Source organism: Schistocerca piceifrons, chromosome 8, assembly GCF_021461385.2.
Source record: "Schistocerca piceifrons isolate TAMUIC-IGC-003096 chromosome 8, iqSchPice1.1, whole genome shotgun sequence".
NCBI lineage: Eukaryota > Metazoa > Arthropoda > Insecta > Orthoptera > Acrididae > Schistocerca > Schistocerca piceifrons.
In genome coordinates, this window is record NC_060145.1 from 458,537,024 (window position 1) to 458,558,619 (window position 21,596).

The 21,596-nt window shown below is 43.2% G+C and overlaps 2 protein-coding genes across 2 annotated transcripts in view; both read right to left on the bottom strand.

Annotated features, from left to right (window-relative positions):
- LOC124711915 overlaps positions 1-21,596 on the bottom strand; it is a 77,487-nt gene that overhangs the window by 20,341 nt on the left and 35,550 nt on the right. The window lies entirely within an intron of this gene.
- Positions 1-21,596, bottom strand: part of LOC124712452 (mucin-7-like) — a 41,158-nt gene that overhangs the window by 16,908 nt on the left and 2,654 nt on the right. Inside the window, exon 2 of the mRNA XM_047242747.1 lies at positions 13,408-13,768. Within this exon, the coding sequence (XP_047098703.1) occupies positions 13,408-13,768 (361 nt within the window). The remainder of the gene's footprint in view (positions 1-13,407; positions 13,769-21,596) is intronic.

The following is a 21,596-nucleotide window of genomic DNA, read 5'->3' on the forward strand; positions in this document are numbered from 1 at the left end:
TTATATTGTCGAACGTTTTTTCCAGGTCGACAAATCCTATGAAAGTGTCTTGATTTTTCTTTAGCCTTGCTTCCATTATTAGCCGTAACATCAGAATTGCCTCTCTCGTCCCTTTACTTTTCCTAAAGCCAAACTGATCGTCACCTAGCGCATTCTCAATTTTCTTTTCCATTCTTCTGTATATTATTCTTTTAAGCAGCTTCGATGCATGAGCTGTTAAGCTGATTGTGCGATAATTCTCGCACTTGTCAGCTCTTGCCGTCTCCGGAATTGTGTGGATGATGCTTTTCCGAAAGTCAGATGGTACATCACCAGACTCATATATTCTACACACCAACGTGAATAGTCGTTTTGTTGCCACTTCCCCCAATGATTTTAGAAATTCTGATGGAATGTTATCTATCCCTTCTGCCTTATTTGACCGTAAGTCCTCCAAAGCCCTTTTAAATTCCGATTCTAATACTGGATCCCCTATCTCTTCTAAATGGATTCCTGTTTCTTCTTCTATCACATCAGACAAATCTTCACCCTCATAGAGGCTTTCAATGTATTCTTTCCACCTATCTGCTCTCTCCTCTGCATTTAACAGTGGAATTCCCATTGCACTCTTAATGTTACCACCGTTGCTTTTAATGTCACCAAAGCTTGTTTTGATTTTCCTGTATGCTGAGTCTGTCCTTCCAACAATCATATCTTTTTCGATGTCTTCACATTTTTCCTGCAGCCATTTCATCTTAGCTTCCCTGCACTTCCTATTTATTTCATTCCTCAGCGACTTGTATTTCTGTATTCCTGATTTTCCCGGAACATGTTTGTACTTCCTCCTTTTATCAATCAACTGAAGTATTTCTTCTGTTACCCATGGTTTCTTTGCAGCTACCTTCTTTGTACCTATGTTTTCCTTCTCAACTTCTGTGATGGCCCTTTGTAGCCCCGATGTTATTCAATCTGTATATTGAGCAAGCAGTAAAGGAAACAAAAGAAAAATTCGGAGTAGGTATTAAAATCCATGGAGAAGAAATAAAAACTTTGAGGTTCCCCGATGACATTGTAATTCTGTCAGAGACAGCAAAGGACTTGGAAGAGCAGTTGAACAGAATGGACAGTGTCTTGAAAGGAAGATATAAGATGAGCATCAACAAAAGCAAAACGAGGATAATGGAATGTAGTCGAATTAAGTCGGGTGATGCTGAGGGAATTAGATTGGGAAATGAGACACTTAAAGTAGTAAAGGAGTTTTGCTATTTGGGGAGCAAAATAACTGATGATGGTCAAAGTAGAGGGGATATAAAATGTAGACTGACAATGGCAAGGGAAGCATTTCTGAAGAAGAAAATTTGTTAACATCGAGTATAGATTTAAGTGTCAGGAAGTCGTTTCTAAAAGTATTTGTGTGGAGTGTAGCCATGTATGGAAGTGAAACATGGATGGTAAATAGTTTCGACAAGAAGAGAATAGAAGCTTTGGAAATGTGATGCTAGAGAAGAATGCTGAAGATTAGATGGGTAGATCACATAACTAACGAGGCGGTATTGAATCGAATTGGGGAGAAGAGGAGTTTGTGGCACAAGAAGAAGGGACCGGTTGGTAGGACATGTTCTGAGGCATCAAGGGATCACAAATTTAGCATTGGAGGGCAGCGTGGAGGGTAAAAATTGTAGAGGGATACCAAGAGATGAATACACTAAGCAGATTCAGAAGGATGTAGGTTGCAGTAGGTATTGGGATAGAGTAGCATGGAGAGCTGTATCAAACCAGTCTCAGGACTGAAGACCATAACAACAACATTGTACTGTTTCAGGTAAATAATATTGTACTACAGACGCTCGCACATGTCCTGGAATAGCTCTGCTTCGCCACGAGCAACTCAAATATGAGTTAAAAGTATGTTGCCAGGTAGCTCATGGGATCTTAAATGAATTAGCAGTATGTTTACATATTGTTACTGAACACCTGGTGAACATTACACCTGACAGTATTGGTGAGATGGATTCAGCTATTATTTTTTGCTCTTCAGCACTTTTAGAACTGGCTCAAAATATTGTCTTTCCTAATGAGAATCAGCCTAGCCATAGACAGTGGTGTTGGGTGCAAGTGCAGCTGGCCCACTGGAGTAACTGAATGTTTGACTTAAAACAATTAGAGCTAACAGCCAAGCAGGGTAGTTCAGTGGAACAAATGCTTAGCCAAATTAAAAAGTTGCTAGTTAAGGTTTGTGTTCTTGGATTAGAAGAGGAAGGAAGTGCTATTCAGGATCAGGGTGGGATTACTAGATAGGTTTTGGAGAATACCGATGATGTCATGGAATTACTGACAAGTGGGTCTGTTGGTAAGGAATGTTCTAAATTACCGAATCTTCTGGTTCGGCTATTGAGAAGGATCACTCAACTTTCGGTAGAGCAACTTAGCCAGCTTGAGAGTTTTTTGCGGTTAAGTGTCTGATTTGAATATTGTGCAAATGCATTAGATGGTTCACAAAAAATTATTATTTAGTTATTATATGTCAACTCAGGGGTTGTTAACTAGGATTTTTTCTGGGGTATTCTCAAATGAAACTTTATTAAGTGCAGTCAGGGAAAGAATGATACAGCTTAAATTACCTTCTTGAATTGAAGGAAAGCTTGAGTATAAATATTTTTGGGATGTGCAATCTATTGATGAGAACTTAGCTGATTATATTGAGAGTTTTCACACCACCATGTCTACCTTAGAGCTTCCGGTCACAGAGTTAGACACTGTTCATAATATTCTTTGGTGGATGAAACTGGAAGACCTTCTCCACTGAACCCACCTCCCTGGCTGTATTTGATCATGTGCTTGTCTCTATTGAATAAATGCAGTTGGCTGATGAATGCTGCAACAAAACCACCATGATTGTGCGACCAAGTGGGGTCCATGTCCAAGCAGTTGGTGCCGGAAGAACACGGGTGTGGGTAACACTCCTAAACCATCTGCTCTTCTTGCCTCTGGTAGTACCTTTTCCTTGCTTGATTATCAATTGTATCTCAAGTTTCATACCATTTGCAAGCTGTCCTCCTTGTGTGCTTCAGATCAAGGATGTTGTCCTGTCAGTGGGCAAATGTTGCCTCTGATAGGTGAAATGTGGGGGAAACTTAGAGTCCTGGGTTTTCATGGCCCATTAATCTGTTAGTAGTTGATGGTCTCACTGTTAATTTACTTTTGGGGTGCATTTTATATGCTGTACTGGGTCTGTTCTTGATTATGGGCTTAACATGTTTTATTTCAAGTTTTGTCCCTGCGTATGTATTGATCTTTGCTCAACATACTATTTTAAACATAGAAATATAATTTACTGATCAAGCCAAGGGATTTGATACCATGCATGCCCTACATCAAGTAAAGTGATAATAATTTGCATAGTACAGAGAGTAATCATTCATACATGGCCAACATGAACTCGATACTAGCAAGCATTCCCTACTTTGCATGTTAATAGTCACATAGTATCACAATCCCTTTGAACTGAAGTGGATGTGGGGATTACCCAATCATTAAGAGAAGTAGGACATGCAACAAATTTTGGCAGGGGCCATAAAAAAGCCGACCCTTTGCAGTGGGGAAACAGGCACCATTAGCACAGCTCGAAGCTGGTCGTTTATGACACTGCACAGCTAACAATAGGCCATTAAGTGAGCTTCTCTGACTCACACCTGCGTGAAATGGAAAGAAACATCTTAGAATACTAGGGGTCCACATGGCAGCTCTTATAGGACCAGTACATGGAATTCGCATTTACAAAAAATGTTGAGTTGCACAAAATAAAGTTAACAGTGGGTCAGAGATGACTGGACAGAACACATGTAGAAAGACCACTCCTGATGCCTGGAAAAGCTTCTAAGAAAGGAATGCTTTCAGAATCACAATGGGAGGTCTTTGAAAAGCACAAAAAACATTGTCGTTATGTTTCCTTTTTCAAAGCAGAAAACAGGCCACAGTGGAAAGCACCAATATTTTTAACAAATACTTGCATATCACTTGTTGAAGGTATGGAGAACACGAGGTTGCACATGGACAGCTCATGTAGGGGTGGACAGTTAGAGGATAGGAGTGAAACATGAATGCTGTAGGCCAGAAGAAAAATAGTTTCCACCCCCAATAAGCTCCTCAAGCCTCATTGGGTTAAGAAATGACGCAAGTTGTACCACAATCAGCACTGGCCGCTACAACTTGTAGTAGGGTATGAACAAAAGGTACAGTGGGGAAACCAAAATGATATACAGTATGGTCTTGTTGGGGAGAAGAGAGTCATATGTAGAAGGGAGAGTGGTCTCTTCAGACCACAGCTATGTGTAGAATGAACACTTGCTGTTCTGTTGGCGTAGATAGATGAGCTTTTTAGTGAACACTTGCATTCACAGGGTTTGAAAATCTCGTAACATCTCTGGACTGGAGATTATGGATTTCAACCCAAGTTAGTTACATTCTGTGGAACAATTAAAAAGGGCAGAGGTGTACACATCGCTAAGCCAGAGTGAGTGGACATTGCCAGTAATTTAGCTAGGCAGAGACACAGTTTTTCACATAGAAAGCCTCAGGGCAGTTTCTGACTGCTGATACAGTCAATGCCAGAGTAGTATTGAGGTTTATATGTCTGCACAACATAAACATGCTGCCATCATCATATGCCATTGCCAACTACAGCAGCATGGTAAACATTGCGTTTGCTCAGGCGCTCAGCAAGGGAATCACTAGCTTTTGCATGCACTTCAATTCTATTGGAGATTGGAGTTGTGTTACATATTTTCTTCTCATTCCCTCATGTCCATTGCATGTGTGTTCATAGGGCTTGAAAGTTTAGAAAGGTGTCAGTAAATTTACGTTATTGTCCAGCTAAAATAGCATAGAGAATAGGGGCATATTGAAGTTTTAGATCTAAACCAAGTTTACTATCAGATACCCTTAACTGAAGAGTGCAAACATGTAACTGCCTTCTGTACCAATTGGAATCTTTACAAGTTTAATCATGTTCCATTTGGGCTTTCCACTGGGGCCAAGGTGTTGTCTCGCTTGTTAGATAATGTTCTCAGAGACGCTAAATTTAAGTACATCTGCAATTACCTGCATGATGTTGTTGTCTACAGCGTGAGCTTTGATGTACATGTGGTTCATATTCAGCAAAGTGTTACTTTGTTTTAGGGAGGCAGGTCTTACGGCCAAGCCACATAATGTCAACTTAACTAGACTGCAGGTTTCCTTTTTGGGCTGATGGAATCAGAATAGATTAATGATGTACACATAATCTGCATAACTTTCCACCACCTTATAAACCTAAGAATAAGAAGGACATAGCCAGGTTTACTGGCATGGCCAATTTTTTTCAGAAACTTGGCCCAAATTTTGCTTAGTAAGTTATGTAAGAAAGGAGAAGTCTTTGCTTGTAAAAGCCAACAAGCTTCCTTTGAAGCCATTAAGGAAGCTCTGTATAACCATCCCATTTTAGGAATTCCTTATTTGGTATATGGATGGGAAGTGCTCACTGTTCTCTTCACCCTAGAGAACTTCAAATTTTATTTAGAGCATAAGAAGTTTCAGTTGAAACAGATAATCAGGTATTAAGCTGGGTTCTGGGCTGGCCCAGAAAAATGGGAAGAGTTGTCTGTTGAGCTGTCCATGTACCTGAATTTAAGTTCATAAGTAGGCACATTAAAGCCACTGATAAGTTGCTGATGCCCTTAGCAGAATGACTGAAGAACATGACCCTAATGACACAGGGGATGTTGTTCATAAAGACGGGCACAGGGGAGCTGTACTCTTGGAAGTTCCAGAGTTATTTGCTCATCTTAAACTTAAGCAAGACCAAGACCCAGTTGCTTGACCTATTAACTGCTGCTTGCAAAAGGGAGAGCAGGTTAATGATTATGCTCTGAACAATGGCATTGTTTGTTGTAAGGATAGCCAAGGGAAGGGATTAAAGATTTATCGCCCTAGTGAATTAATACCTGCTGTGTTCCATTATTGTCATAACTCCATTACAGGGAGTTACTTGGGACTGAATAAAACATTTTTTTGAGATTAGGGAACATGTTACATGACATGACTTGTATAAGGATGTTCAGTATTTGGTGGGGGAGTGCGAAAAATGCAAAATAGCCAACCATAATACCAATTCTCGGAGGTGTTTTCTGCATTCTACTCACGAAGATTGCCCTGTGGACAAAAATTATATTGATTATGTAGGTCTACTCCCTCATTACAGGAATGGGTATCGTTATATTCTTGTGGTAGTAGATGTATTTACCCATTTTACTTGGTTGATTCCTAGTCGTGGAATCGCTGCTGGCTTGACCAGTCAACATCTATCTAAGATATTTTGTTTTTGGTCTACCTAAGAGCTTGGCTGGCAACAATCTTTTCAAAATGGCATTCAGTTTGTTAGAATTACAACTTATTCTTCACAGGGATCATTTGCCAAGAGGGTTAAGAGGAACCTTAAATCGACGTTTATCATCTTCCAAGCTAAGGCCCAGAAGAAGTCAGACAGTTCTATCCTTTGGCTTAAATATGTGGTTAATACCATTCAGCATGAAGCTATTAAAGCCACCCCACCTTCTCTGATGTTGTCTTATCCTACAGACTTGCCTAGGCCAATTTATGTTCTTTTGATGAATTTTGCCCAACAAGATTGAATCGGGAATTATTTGGCAGTTTGCATTAGTGTATGCATTACCTGCTCTTGTCCGCCTCCCACTAATACTTCTGATTTTTAAAGTAAATGGTTGGTCATGTAATTTTCAATTGCAAGTGCAGTGAAATGTTTAGAATTACTAGTTACCATGGATTTGAAATTTTTCATGTCACAATGTGTGTCAGTTTTGCTATTTTATTGGCCTGTTTACAATTTGTTTTGTTGTTCTGGTTTCCTTGAAGCTAATGCTAAAGACCTATGCTATCTAAGAAATTACATAGTGTGTCTGTTTCGTTTAAGTGGCTCAGGTAAATTTAATCACTTCCAGGATGCATTTGTTCTCCCCTAACAGCTATGGACTAATGTGTGTACATATGAGCTTTGAATGTCATGCAAGTGTACTTGTGGCTGCTTTCATGGTTTGCGAAGAAAGGGAAAAATTGTGATATTACAGATTTATTGCTGAAAGTATTTTTTTAAAATATTTGTAGCTGATTATTTAAATCTATTGGTTAAGTTATTAAGAAAAGCAGTTAATTGTCATGGCTTTTGGTAAGAGTTCACATTAATTAATTCTACAATAACAGTTGCATATTTGATACATGGCTGTGTGTTGGATTCTGTCTAATTTAAATCATCTGTGCTTCTGGAAACTGTTATTAATAATCTTTTGTACTCCATTGCTAGTACGTGTTACCCAGGATTGGTCCCCATGCTGCTGTCTGTCTTTTGCACTGTTTCCTCCAACTGCAGCCACAATACTTAATGTTCCTGTTCAAGTTAAGTTTATACATAGAATAATTCTGAATTTGTATCTGTTAGCTTGTAGTTAGTTTGTGGTCTTCACCTTAAGTAAATTTTGGTGTATGTTGGGATCCAAACAAATACATTAATCTATTGTAAATTACTTATTCTTGTATTACTGAAAAAAGTGTTAAATCTTCAATTGGCTGTGTTTCTGGGTTCAAATTATCTGATGTAGATATTGGCATTAAATTGTTTTAAGTGTGATTTTAGTATTTTGTAATCAATCAAGTTCAAATGATGTTTTACTCTCAGCAATTCTGTTTGGTAATTAAGGTCCTTCCAATCTGTTCTGGTACTGTAATTTTGATATATGTCTACCTTTATTATGACTTTACCCTTATTTCATTCTATGGCTTATATAGGGCATGTCTTGCCTTAAAGAATATTAATCATGTTGGGTTACAGTTAACTTTAAATTTTCTGTAATTTGTTTTAAATTGGCATTGAATTTTAAATTAGAGTCTCATTGCTTGGCCTTTTGACTAATAAAAAAAAGCCTAATTCACTGCTATGTGACTGAAACTGAATAAAATAAATTTGTGTCCTACTGGTGAATGAAGCATGTAAAATCCCCACTGGTCCAGCACTTCCCAGTTTTCCTACCTGGCTGAATTAAGAGGCTATGATTATCACCATACCACTAACAGAGACATTTTAGAAAGTGCATTCAAGTAGGGGAAGAGCAGTTTGAAAAAGATAATGCTGACAGTATAATGGAGTAACAAACATCTGTGAAAAAAATCAATCTCAGTCTTTGCTGGTTAGCTCTCACATATCATCCATCTTTGAAGTGGTATGAGAAGTAAAGTGAAGCAGTAATTGTCCATATTCCCTAGTAAAGAAACATTTGAAAATGGAATTAATCATTTCTACTTTTGTTTTGCAACCTTCAAATTCAGTTCCTCAGTCATCCAAGAGTGTATGCACACTTACTTGACATTGACAAGCAGAGGTCCTGTGGGTTTGTGAGATATCTTTTGATAATCTTGTGCTACAGTAGTTACTGAAGACTTCTCATATTGGCCTCTTGACAGCTAAATGTGTTTCATTCAACATCTGACTCTCCATAGCCCTATGCATTGTTTTACATTTTCTTTGCAGTAGTCACCGTTTCCTTAGGAGTTATTTTGCAGTGACTGTAGGCTATGGGGAGTCACTCCCATGATGAACTGTTCTTTTCTTTATTTATTTATTTTATTTGTCTTTCAGCATTAACATGCTGTCGATGTCATCAGAAGAATTATAGCTACTTGTACATTATGTTTCATATAGCAAAATATTACTTGGTAAAACATATAGAAGTGTTGTACCCTATTAGCTTATAGCTGCCTCTACACCCATATCTATACATAACAGTAAGCCTTAATTTGTCAATAAATTAGGTCATCTTTACAGCTATTCTGAAATTCTTCTATCCATAGAAAGTATTTTCCTTCATCCACATTTTGGTTCTAGTTTTGAAAATATCCAGTGAAATTAATTGAGGGTGTACAGGTAAAGTGTTGAATAACTTTATGCCTATGTATTCATAGCTAGATTGGATTTTTTTAAAGCCTGGTTGTGGGTATATCAATCATATTTGTCAAGTATTGTGTTGATGAACAGATTTCCATATAGTGTAGGGTAGGCAACAATATATGTAAAGAGAGGGGACTATGAGAATTTTTAAGTCTTTAAAATACGGTCTACATGAGGTCTTGTTGTCAATGATTCCATAAAGATGTCTAATTGCTTTTTTCTGTGAAGTGAAAATTTTTTTGGTTCCTGGGGAGTTACCCCATAAAAGAATGCCATATTGTAGATAGCAGTGAAAGAAGGTATAGTATGAGTGAAGTAATAAATCTTGTGTAACACGTGTGCAGTTTGGCTAGTAGGTAGATAACTCGAGATAGCTTTCGACATACATAATCTGTATGTGTGTCCCACATTAATTTCGAGTCAACATGTATTCCTAGTAATTTAACTCAGTGTTACTGTTTGATAGACTTAAGATTATCTTGACAGTTTTTTAATGGTTCATAGTTAACTCATCAGCTTTAAACCAGACATTAGATATTTTGAGAAATTCATCACTTTCCTCCTTCAATTTGTTTATATCATTTTCAGAATTACCTAATGTTGTGTTGTCAGCATAGAGGATAGATTTACAGGGTAAGTTACTCGGAAAGTCATTTACAAATTACACTCCTGGAAATTGAAATAAGAACACTGTGAATTCATTGTCCCAGGAAGGGGAAACTTTATTAACACATTCCTGGGGTCAGATACATCACATGATCACACTGACAGAACCACAGGCACATAGACACAGGCAACAGAGCATGCACAATGTCGGCACTAGTACAGTGTATATCCACCTTTCGCAGCAATGCAGGCTGCTATTCTCCCATGGAGACGATCGTAGAGATGCTGGATGTAGTCCTGTGGAACGGCTTGCCATGCCATTTCCACCTGGCGCCTCAGTTGGACCAGCGTTCGTGCTGGACGTGCAGACCGCGTGAGACGACGCTTCATCCAGTCCCAAACATGCTCAATGGGGGACAGATCCGGAGATCTTGCTGGCCAGGGTAGTTGACTTACACCTTCTAGAGCACGTTGGGTGGCACGGGATACATGCGGACGTGCATTGTCCTGTTGGAACAGCAAGTTCCCTTGCCGGTCTAGGAATGGTAGAACGATGGGTTCGATGACGGTTTGGATGTACCGTGCACTATTCAGTGTCCCCTCGACGATCACCAGTGGTGTACGGCCAGTGTAGGAGATCGCTCCCCACACCATGATGCCGGGTGTTGGCCCTGTGTGCCTCGGTTGTATGCAGTCCTGATTGTGGCGCTCACTTGCACGGCGCCAAACACGCATACGACCATCATTGGCACCAAGGCAGAAGCGACTCTCATCGCTGAAGACGACACGTCTCCATTCGTCCCTCCATTCACACCTGTCGCGACACCACTGGAGGCGGGCTGCACGATGTTGGGGCGTGAGCGGAAGATGGCCTAACGGTGTGCGGGACCGTAGCCCAGCTTCATGGAGATGGTTGCGAATGGTCCTCGCCGATACCCCAGGAGCAACAGTGTCCCTAATTTGCTGGGAAGTGGCGGTGCGGTCCCCTACGGCACTGCGTAGGATCCTACGGTCTTGGCGTGCATCCGTGCGTCGCTGCGGTCCGGTCCCAGGTCGACGGGCACGTGCACCTTCCGCCGACCACTGGCGACAACATCGATGTACTGTGGAGACCTCACGCCCCACGTGTTGAGCAATTCGGCAGTACGTCCACCCGGCCTCCCGCATGCCCACTATACGCCCTCGCTCAAAGTCCGTCAACTGCACATACGGTTCACGTCCACGCTGTCGCGGCATGCTACCAGTGTTAAAGACTGCGATGGAGCTCCGTATGCCACGGCAAACTGGCTGACACTGACGGCGGCGGTGCACAAATGCTGCGCAGCTAGCGCCATTCGACGGCCAACACCGCGGTTTCTGATGTGTCCGCTGTGCCGTGCGTGTGATCATTGCTTGTACAGCCCTCTCGCAGTGTCCGGAGCAAGTATGGTGGGTCTGACACACCGGTGTCAATGTGTTCTTTTTTCCATTTCCAGGAGTGTATATAAATAGTAGAGGGACAAGCACTGAGCCCTGAGGGACACCCCTTTTTATACTTAGAGTCTGTGACTTTAGGGCATTATGCTTTACAATTTGTTTTCTATTGATGAGGTATGATTCAATTAGTGATAGTTCCAAGTGTTTGATTCCATAGTAACACAATTTATCTATTAATAATTTGTGGTTAACTGAGTCAAGAGCCTTACTCAAGTCAATTAGAATGGCTTCAGCAGATAATTCTGAATTGAATGAGCTTAGTACAAAAGAGAGAAGGTTTTCATCTGCTTTGAATGTTGATAAATTTGATCTAAATCCATTCTGAGAATCATTTAATATATTATTATCTGATAGGTGTATGCGTATTTACTGCAGTATGCAATATTCTGTTATTTTTGAGAGAATAGGCACAAGTGAAATTGGTCTGTAATTATTGATACAGGACTTGTCACCCTTTTTGTAAAATTGTATGACAACTGTCTTTTTGAGACATTCTGGAAAGTGTCTACTACAGAGCATCCAGTTTATCAGTATGCAAAGAGGATATGATATGAGATCTACAATTTTTTTAATTACAAAGTTAGACAGGCCATAAACATCTTCAGATCTGAGGTATCCTAATTTAGAGGTTGCTTCAATTATATCAATTACTTGTACTTCTCTCCATTTACAAACTGACTATGTTTGTAATGTTTTCTTGAAAATTTCTGCCAGATGTGTGGTGAGAAATAGTTGTATGTGTAGAACTGGCATTCTGGTTGCCCAGAGCTGAGAGGCTAAGTTTGGCAGAGTTGACAAAAAAGTGATAAAAACATCAGCAGTGATGTTAGCAGCATTTGTGTTGTCTTTATAGTTTTTATCCATACCTAGCTCTGCTTTTATTACTTTCCATGCAGCCTTACATTTATTGTGTGATTTTTTAATGAAATCACCATTTGCCTTACACTTGGCTGTTTTAATTTCAGATCTGTATTTTCTTTTCAGGTTTTTGTATGTTTCTTTAGTACAGCTCCCTTTTTGACTTTATCGTGGCAAGAAGTTACCAATAGTCTCAGTTTTTGTAATTGAGGTGAAAACCACTTCTGAAAAGTTGAGTGGCTAGGTTTCACGACTCCTCTCTCTCTCTCTCTTTTTTTGGGGGGGGGGGGGGGGGGGGGATGTGCCGAAGGCTTCATCCACATTTCGGGAGGAATGTATAACAGTATTCCAACCTATAGACTTTTCTATACTTGCTAATATTTCTATCTGTAAATAGTCTCTCACACTGAGTTTGTTCCTGGTCTTTTAGTTTCTCAGTAATTAGTTTCACGCATATATGTCTATGGTCTGACAGGTAATCGACATTAAATAAGTCTTGTTCAAAATCACATTTGTATACATTTGTTATTAGATTGTCAAGATGGGAGAAATGCCTTGTAGAACTTTCATTAGCACAAAAGAGATTATAGGATCTTAAAATATATGCTACGTTAACATTTCTGGCTGTCATTTTCCTAATGTCTATGTTTAGGTCCCCAATTAATATTTTGTATTTGGTATACTTTTGTATACTGATCGCAAGTTTTTCTAAACATTCTATAAATTGTTCTACATTACTTTCAGGAGTGTGATATAAAGAAACAGTTATGAGCTGTGCGCTATGTATAATCAAAGCAGCTGCTTCAAAAACACCTTTAATGCGTAAGTCACTAACTTCAAGAATAGCAAACCTTACGTCTGGATCATTGCTAACATATATGGATGACCCCATAAGATTCACTGGGTCTGTAGTAGTATGTAGCTAATATGAAATCTGATAGTACATACAGTTTTATATCTTCTTTCTTTCACCAATGTTTGTTTATACATAAACTCATTTTGTTACTTTTTAATAGTATACCAAGCTCATCAACTTTATTTTTCAGAGACCTGACATTTAAGTGCATAAATTGTTTTTCCAGCCCTGGAATCTATGTTAGGTGGCTGTTGGACTTCCTTGGAATAATCCATAAAAAATCTTCATTTCTCTTTGGTAATTTTTTGGGTCTGCTCGAAACACGGTTAGAATTTGTTTCACTTCACTGTCAACAAGTTTTATATGAACATGTTTTCCCAAATCATTTGGTCCACTTCATCATTCGGGAGGACGACGGTTCAATCCCACGTCTGGCCATCCTGATTTTGGTTTTCCGTGATTTCCCTAAATCGCTCCAGGCAAATGCCGGGATGGTTCCTTTCAAAGGGCACGGCCGACTTCCTTCCCCGTCCTTCCCTAATCCGATGAGACCGATGACCTCGCTGTCTGGTCTCCTTCCCCGAAACAACTCAACAACCCAACCCACTTCATCATGAGACAAAGATGACACTTTACTTACTGTGACTGGTCTATTCTTTTCTGCTAACCCTGAAGTTGATGGAGGAGGAGCTGGTTCTGTTTCTGCTGGTGGAGAATTTGGTCTAGTTGCTGCTGGTGGAGGAGTTGGTCTAGTTGCTGCTGGTGGAGGAGTTGTTCCTGCTATTACTGGTAAAGCAGTTGGTTCTGCTACTGCTGGTGTGGGAGATAGTGCTGCTGCTATAGTAACTGGTTCTACTGCTGGAGGAGCTGCTTCTGCCGTTGCTGATGGTGTTTCTTCTGCTGCTGCTGGTGAAGGAGATGGTGGTGTTGCTGGAGGAGCTACTTCTGCTGTCACTGATGGTGGTTCTTCTGATGCTGCTGTTGATTCTACTGCTGTATTGCTGCTTTAGGTACGTCTGCTGCATTTTCTGTTACTGTATCTGATTCTGCATTAGTCATTCCTGGAGATACTTTCTGTGGTGATGATACAGGTACCTCTGCTGATGATGTTGGTAAGTGTTGCAGTCTCTTAATAGTTTCCATTAGCTTTAATGTAACAAGTTGCTTCCCAAGGCCATTTAAGTGCAGTTCACAAGTAGTGCGGAATCTGCGTCCAATGGTATTAATATTAACAATAAAAACATCTAGGTACATACCTATCCAGTGCTTGGTCAAATATTCTTTTTGACTTGTCCCATATGTATACTAGCTACTCATGCCCAGCCATAAATGTTTTGAGTTTCTGTGTGAGATATGACATGACTTACCTCATATCTTACTGAACATGTAAATCTTTCTTCTGGTTTTAGCTACCCTTTGTACTTCACTAGAAATTATCATTGTTGCTGTAACTGCCTAATGGTAACATTTTTTGAATCATCAGTCTTTTGGTTGGTTTAATGTGACTCACCAAAAATTATTCTCCTGTGGCAGCCTCTTCATCTCAAAAAAATATTTGCATTTTGCAGCCTCAATTATTTGTTGGATTTCAGTCTCTGTCATCCACTACAGTTTTTAATTTCTGCTATTCATTCTAGTATCATGGAAGTTATACCCTCATGTCTTTGCTAAAATTTGTTTCCCATGATTGAGAAGTATATGACTTTCCATAGAATTGTTAGTTCCGGGGTGTGGTGTGAGGGTTGTTGCAGTTTCTTTCATGTGGGTGACTGTAGCAGCGTGAGAATTGGGAAAACAAACAAGGCTCATTGGTTGTGTAGGATCTGCTGTAGAGACAGGAAGATAGCGGAACAGGAGGAGAAGATTGCTGCCCTTCGGGCAGAACTACAAAAGGCAAAACAAGATCTGGAAAGGTTAATGTAGGAGATGGGAAAAGAGAGGTGGGAAGTGGCAAAAGGCTATAGAAGAAATAGGAACAGGACTTTCTCTGACAGTGTTGTTGTCAGTGTGGAAAACAGGTTTGATCTGTTGTCACAGTTAAAATGATGAGTTACAAGTAGATTTAGGAGTAGACAGGACAACAAATTTTCAAAAAGTGTTTGAGAAGCCAGAAAAAGTTATGAAGAAGAAAGTTTTGTTGTTAGGTATTTAACATGGTAGAAGTGTTGGCCAGTTGTTGCAGAATGAACTACAATCAGGTTACCACGCCACAAGCTTTTTTAAACCTAGTGCAAGTCTGGGTCAGGTGACACATGATGTAGGTTCACTTTGCAAAGGCTGCACAAAGGAAGACATTATGGTAATAGTGGATGGGGTGGGCAACAGATTAGACAGGGATCCTATAATTATTCAGTTGAGGGTGACCTGGTAAAGGTAGCTTCAGCGAAAAGACATACTGGTGTCGGGCTTGTGTCTGTTCTGAGGCACCATGACCAGCTTCATTTAAATTCTTCTGCTAGGAGAGTCAATTTAGAGTTTGAATGATTGCATAGATCAGGTATGGGGTCTCATATCGGTGTGTTTGTAGGAGGGACTATACTGGACATAGCCTTCACCTCAACAGGAAAGGGAAGGGAAAACTGTGTGTGTGTGTGTGTGTGTGTGTGTTTTTTTTATTTTATGTTTTGGTTTTAAGGGCGCAAAACTGCTATGGTCATTAGCGCCCGGTCCGTGACTTAGGAAACAGTAAAAAACCGAAATTGAAAACCAGCAGCAATGGGAACGAAAGTCATAAAATTGGAGAAACTAAAAGCAGAAGGAAGGCTTATAAATCCACTACAGAAAGGGGTTGGTGGTCCCCAAAAAAAAACTTCAAATGACTGACGTCATTTCACTGGCACTAATAAACTGGAGAACGCAGTCGGCTGAGCGCGTGTCATCTGCTAAAATCGACGATAGATCAGGCGATAGCTGTAGACGGGAGCGTAACGGATTAAAATAGGGGCATTCAATTAAAAGGTGTCTTACCGTCCACAGCTGAGAGCAGTGGGGACAGAGTGGGGGAGGATCGCCGCTTAAAAGATGTCGATGGCTAAAAAGACAGTGCCCTATCTGGAGTCTAGTTAAAATTACCTCCTCCCGACGACGCGTTCGGGAGGAAGAGGTCCAAGCGCAAGGAAGAGCTTTCACTTCCCGCAATTTATTATGGGGAAGTGTTGACCAATGCGCGTGCCATAAATGAACAACACGACGACATAAAACGCTCCGTAGATTGCCGAAAGGAATCGATGGAATAGCTGGCCGAAGAAGAGAGACTGCAGCCTTGGCTGCAATATCGGCCGCCTCATTTCCACAGATACCAACGTCTCCCGGGAGCCAGAGGAACGCCACTGAGACGCCCCCCAGGTGGAGCAAGCGCAGACAGTCCTGAATCCGGTGGACCAGAGGGTGCACAGGATAAAGAGCTTGGAGACTGAGGAGAGAGCTGAGAGAATCTGAGCAGATAACGTACTGTATCCGCTGATGGCGGCGGATGTAGTGGACAGCCTGGAGAACAGCGTAAAGCTCCGCAGTATAAACCGAACACTGGTCAGGAAGCCGAAAGTGATTTGGGGTATCGCCAACAATATAGGCACTCCCTACATCTAACGATGTTTTCGAGCCGTCGGTATAAATAAATGTGGCGTCCGTCATTTGTGCACATAGAGCAGCAAATGCCCGACGATAAACAAGTGTAGGGGTACCATCCTTGGGAAATCGACAAAAGTCACGGAGCAGGCAGATCCGGGGGCGGAGCCAAGGCGGTGCTGTACCCCAAGTTGTCAAGAAGGTTTTAGGAAAGCGGAAGGAAAGAGAATGGAGCAGTTGACAGAAGCGGACTCCCGGGGGTAGTAGAGAGGAGGAGCGGCTTGCATACCCTACATCAAAGGAGGCGTCGAGAAAAAGGACATGGGCTGGATTAGCAGGCATGGAAGACAGATGGCTAGCATAACGACTCAGAAGGACTGCTCGCCGATTGGACAGCGGAGGTTAGCAGTCTCAGCATAAAGGCTTTCCACAGGGCTGGTGTAAAAAGCTCCAGACACTAAACGTAATCCACGGTGGTGGATAGAGTCGAGACGCCGAAGAATAGACGTCCGAGCAGAGGAGTAGACTATGCTTCCATAATCCAATTTCGAGCGCACTAAGGCGCGATAGAGGCGGAGAAGGACCACTCGGTCCGCTCCCCAGGAGGTACCATTCAGGACACGGAGGGTGTTAAGCGATTGCAGACAGCGAGCCGAAAGATAGGAAACGTGGGAGGACCAGCACAGTTTTCTGTCGAACATAAGACCCAAGAATTTAGCGACGTCTGAAAACGGAAGGTTGACAGGACCTAGATGTAAGGAGGGCGGAAGAAACTCCTTACGTCGCCAAAAATGAACACAAACGGTCTTACTGGGAGAGAAACGGAAGCCGGTTTCGATGCTCCAAGAGTGGAGGCGATCGAGACATCCTTGAAGACGTCGTTCAAGAAGGCTGGTCCGTTGAGAGCTGTAGTAGATCGCAAAATCGTCCACAAAGAGGGAGCCCGAGACATCAGGAAGGAGACAATCCATAATTGGATTTATGGCGATGGCAAACAGTACAACACTCAGCACGGAGCCCTGGGGTACCCCGTTTTCTTGGGAGAAAGTACGGGAGAGAGTAGTGTTCACCCGCACCCTGAATGTGCGCTCTGCCATAAATTCGCGAAGAAAAAGGGGCAGCCGGCCTCGAAAGCCCCAAGAGAACAGTGTGCGGAGGATGCCTGTCCTCCAACAGGTATCGTATGCTCTCTCCAGATCAAAAAATATTGCTACCGTTTGGCGTTTCCAGAGAAAATTGTTCATGATATAAGTGGAGAGAGCAACAAGATGGTCAACTGCAGAACGATGCTTTCGGAATCCGCATTGGGCAGGTGTTAGAAGACTGCGGGATTCCAGCCACCAAGCTAAACGGTAATTCACCATACGCTCCAAAACCTTACAGACACTACTCGTGAGAGAAATGGGGCGATAGCTAGAGGGGAGATGTTTGTCCTTTCCAGGTTTCGGAACGGGAACGACGACAGCTTCCCGCCATCGTCTGGGAAAAGTACTGTCGGTCCAAATTGGATTATAAAGGCGAAGGAGGTAACGCAGACTATGGGATGATAAATGCAGCAACATTTGGACATGGATACCATCCGGTCCTGGGGCGGAGGAGCGAGAAGAAGAGAGAGCATGTTGGAGTTCCCGCATGGAGAAAACAGTATTGTAACTTTCGTGATTTTGAGAGGAGAAAGCAAGATGTCGCACTTCCGCTGCACGTTTCTTCGGGAGAAACGCCGGCGGGTAATTTGAAGAGCTCGAAATCTCAGCAAAGTGCTGACCCAATGAGTTAGAAATTGCGACGGGGTCCACTAAGGTATCACGCGCGACAGTGAGCCCAGGGACCGGGGAGAAACTAGGCGCGCCTGAGAACCGTCGAAGCTGACTCCAAACTTCCGAGGAGGGAGTGAAGGTGTTAAATGAGCTAATGAAGAATTTCCAGCTTGCCTTCTTGCTATCGCGGATGACGCGACGGCATCGCGCACGGAGCTGCTTATAGCGGATACAGTTGGCCAAAGTAGGATGGTGACGGAAAATGCGAAGAGCACGTCGCCGCTCACGTATTGCGTCACGGCATGCCTCGTTCCACCAAGGAACTGGGGGGCGCCGGGGTAATTCGGAGGTGCGTGGTATTGAACGTACCACAGCTGTAAGAATAACGTCGGTAATATGTGTGACCTCATCGTCAACGCTGGGAAAACGACGGTCATCGAATGTCGCTAGAGACGAAAAAAGTGTCCAATCGGCTTGGGCAAACTTCCAGCGTCGCGAGCGCATATATGGCAGTTGAGGCTGCAGTCTAAGGACAAATGGAAAGTGGTCACTCGAGTGTGTATCATCAAGGGCGAACCATTCGAAGCGCCGAGCTAGCAGAACAGTACCGACCGCAAGGTCCAAATGAGCTAAATTTGTCGTGGAGGCAGACAAAAATGTGGGGACCCCAGTGTTGAGGCAAACTAGATCCGCTTGGTGGAAGACGTCTAGCAATAGTGAGCCACGTGGACAAGGATGTGGAGATCCCCAAAGCGGGTGGTGGGCATTGAAGTCCCCAACCAGCAAATAGGGGGGTGGAAGCTGACCAAGAAGATGAAGGAGATCAGCTCATGCCATTGGTGTGGACGATGGAATGTATACAGTACATAGAGAGAAGGTATATCCAGAAAGGGAAAGACGGACGGTGACAGCTTGGAAGGAACTGTTTAAGGGGATTGGGTGATAATGGAGAGTATCATGGAGAAGAATCATGAGTCCTCCATGGGCTGGAGTGCCTTCAACAGATGGGAGGTCATATCGGACAGACTGAAAATGAGGGAGAACAAAGCGGTCATGGGGACGCAGCTTTGTTTCCTGAAGACAGAAGATGACCGGCGAGTAGGATCGTAAGAGGATCGACAATTCATCCCAATTGGCTCGAATGCCGCGGATATTGCAGTGGATAATGGACATAGGGTGAACAGAAATTGGAGGAATGTGACCAAGGGTGCTGTCAACTCAACGACTGCTCAGAGCTTGCGACCGACAGCATGGAATGGCATTCAGCCGAAGGCAGAAGATCCTGATCCATAGGTTGGTCAGGAGCAGCACCTGCCCCCAACGATCGGCCGGTTGACCGGCCACCAGCAGTGTGCCTCGGCGACACAGAAGACGGCCGAGGGCGATTTCCGCCAGGTGGTGCTGTAGATGGGACACTCCTTGGCGGAGAAGGAGAGGAACTGGGTTTCTTTGTAGCCTTCTTGGAAGTATGATGTTTATATGAACGAGGAACCGATGGTTGTGAAGTTGTGGTACGTAAAAACTCTTCACGAGTATGCTCTTTTTTCGAAGACTTGGCGTCTGACTTTTGGGCTTGAGATTTAGCAGAACCCGATGAAGGGTGAGCCATAGGGTGGGCAGGCGAAAGTGGTGAGGTTGAACGGGCGATCTTTGCGCTGGCCGATCTGACGACCGTGGCACTAAAGGTGAGGTCGCAAGTCTGCGTGGCTGCCTCCTTTGTTGGCCGAGGAGAAGCAAGGACAGTGCTGTATTTTCCTGTCTGAGGCACGGTGGGCTGTCGACTGGCGAATAATTTTCGAGCAGCAAAGGTCGACACCTTTTCCTTCACTCTTATTTCCTGGATGAGCTTTTCGTCCTTAAAAACAGGGCAATCTCGAGAGGAAGCAGCGTGGTCACCCATACAGTTGATGCAGCGAGGGGATGGAGGTGGACAAGGACCCTCATGGGCATCCTTGCCACACGTAACACATTTGGCCGGATTGGAACAGGACTGGCTGGTGTGATTGAACCGCTGACATCGATAGCAACGCGTAGGGTTTGGGACGTAAGGGCGAACGGAAATTATCTCATACCCTGCTTTGATTTTCGATGGGAGTTAAACTTTGTCAAATGTCAAGAAGACAGTGCGGGTTGGAATGATGTTCGTGTCAACCCTTTTCATAACTCTATGAACAGCCGTTACGCCCTGGTCAGACAGGTAGTGCTGAATTTCTTCGTCAGACAATCCATCGAGGGAGCGTGTATAAACGACTCCACGCGAGGAATTTAAGGTACGGTGCGGTTCCACCCGGACAGGGAATGTGTGTAGCAGAGAAGTACGCAGCAATTTTTGTGCCTGGAGGGCTCTGTTTGTTTCTAACAACAGGGTGCCATTCCATAATCTGGAACAAGACTTTACAGGACCTGCAATTGCGTCGACACCTTTCTGAATAATGAAAGGGTTGACCGTGGAGAAGTCGTGACCTTCGTCAGACTGAGAAACAACAAGGAACTGTGGCAACGATGGAAGAACTGTCTGTGGCTGAGACTCAATGAACTTACGTTTGTGAGCAGACATAGTGGAAGGTGAGGAAGCCATTGCAGAAGAATCCCCCATGATTACCGGCGTCTCCGATGGCGCGCTCTCCCGCCTTAGTGATTGTTCACACCTCAGGTCAGATCTCCCGACAAACGGACGGAGGGATCAATCGGCACTTTTGGAAGGTATCAGCCCGGGTAATCACCCCTCCCTGGGCCTGGCCGTTACCAGGGGTACGTACGTGTCCTACTTGTCTACCCGGGGCGGGGAATTACGCGTTACCCCGTCACCGGCTACGCATGGATGTGTGTGGGTTGGCCTTCAGACACGCGCAGGGAGGAAAAAAGAGAAAGGGAAAGGAAAGAAGAGGGGTCTCAAACGCCGCAGCGGAGAAAAGGGCAAAGAGAATAGGGAAGGAAAAGAGAAGGACAGAGGAAGGACGAAGACTTGCAAGTATAGAAAGCAAGGAATTTGGAACAGTTTCGAGCGTCCGTCTCCGGACGTAGGCACAAACCATACTCCCAGAGGGGGAGAAAGGGAAGGAAAGAGCCAGAGGTGAGGTGGGGGGGGGGCCAAGATGGGGGATGGGGAAGGATGCGGAAAGGGAAGGTATGCAGCCCGGAAAGGAAGGAGGGCCACATTAGCTCGGGGTCCCGTGCTCGCTACGCACGTGTCCACAAAAGAGTTGTGGATCCTCTGGGTGTGTGTGTGTGTGTGTGTGTGTGTGTGTGTGTGTGTGTGTGTGTGTGTGTGTGTGTGTGGAGTGGGGTGGGGTGGGGGGAGGGGGTGGTAAAGTACCAGTGGTTACAGGTGACAGAACAGCAGTTTTTTAGGGTAGGGAGGGTAGAAACAAAAGATGTTCTGAAGCAGGCTGAAAACGACATTCACACTGATAAAAAAGGCACCCAGGAGGCAAATTTTAATCCACACAATTCATGGAAAGAGCTTCTGATTGAAACTGTAAATACTGAAAAAAAATTAGGTTCA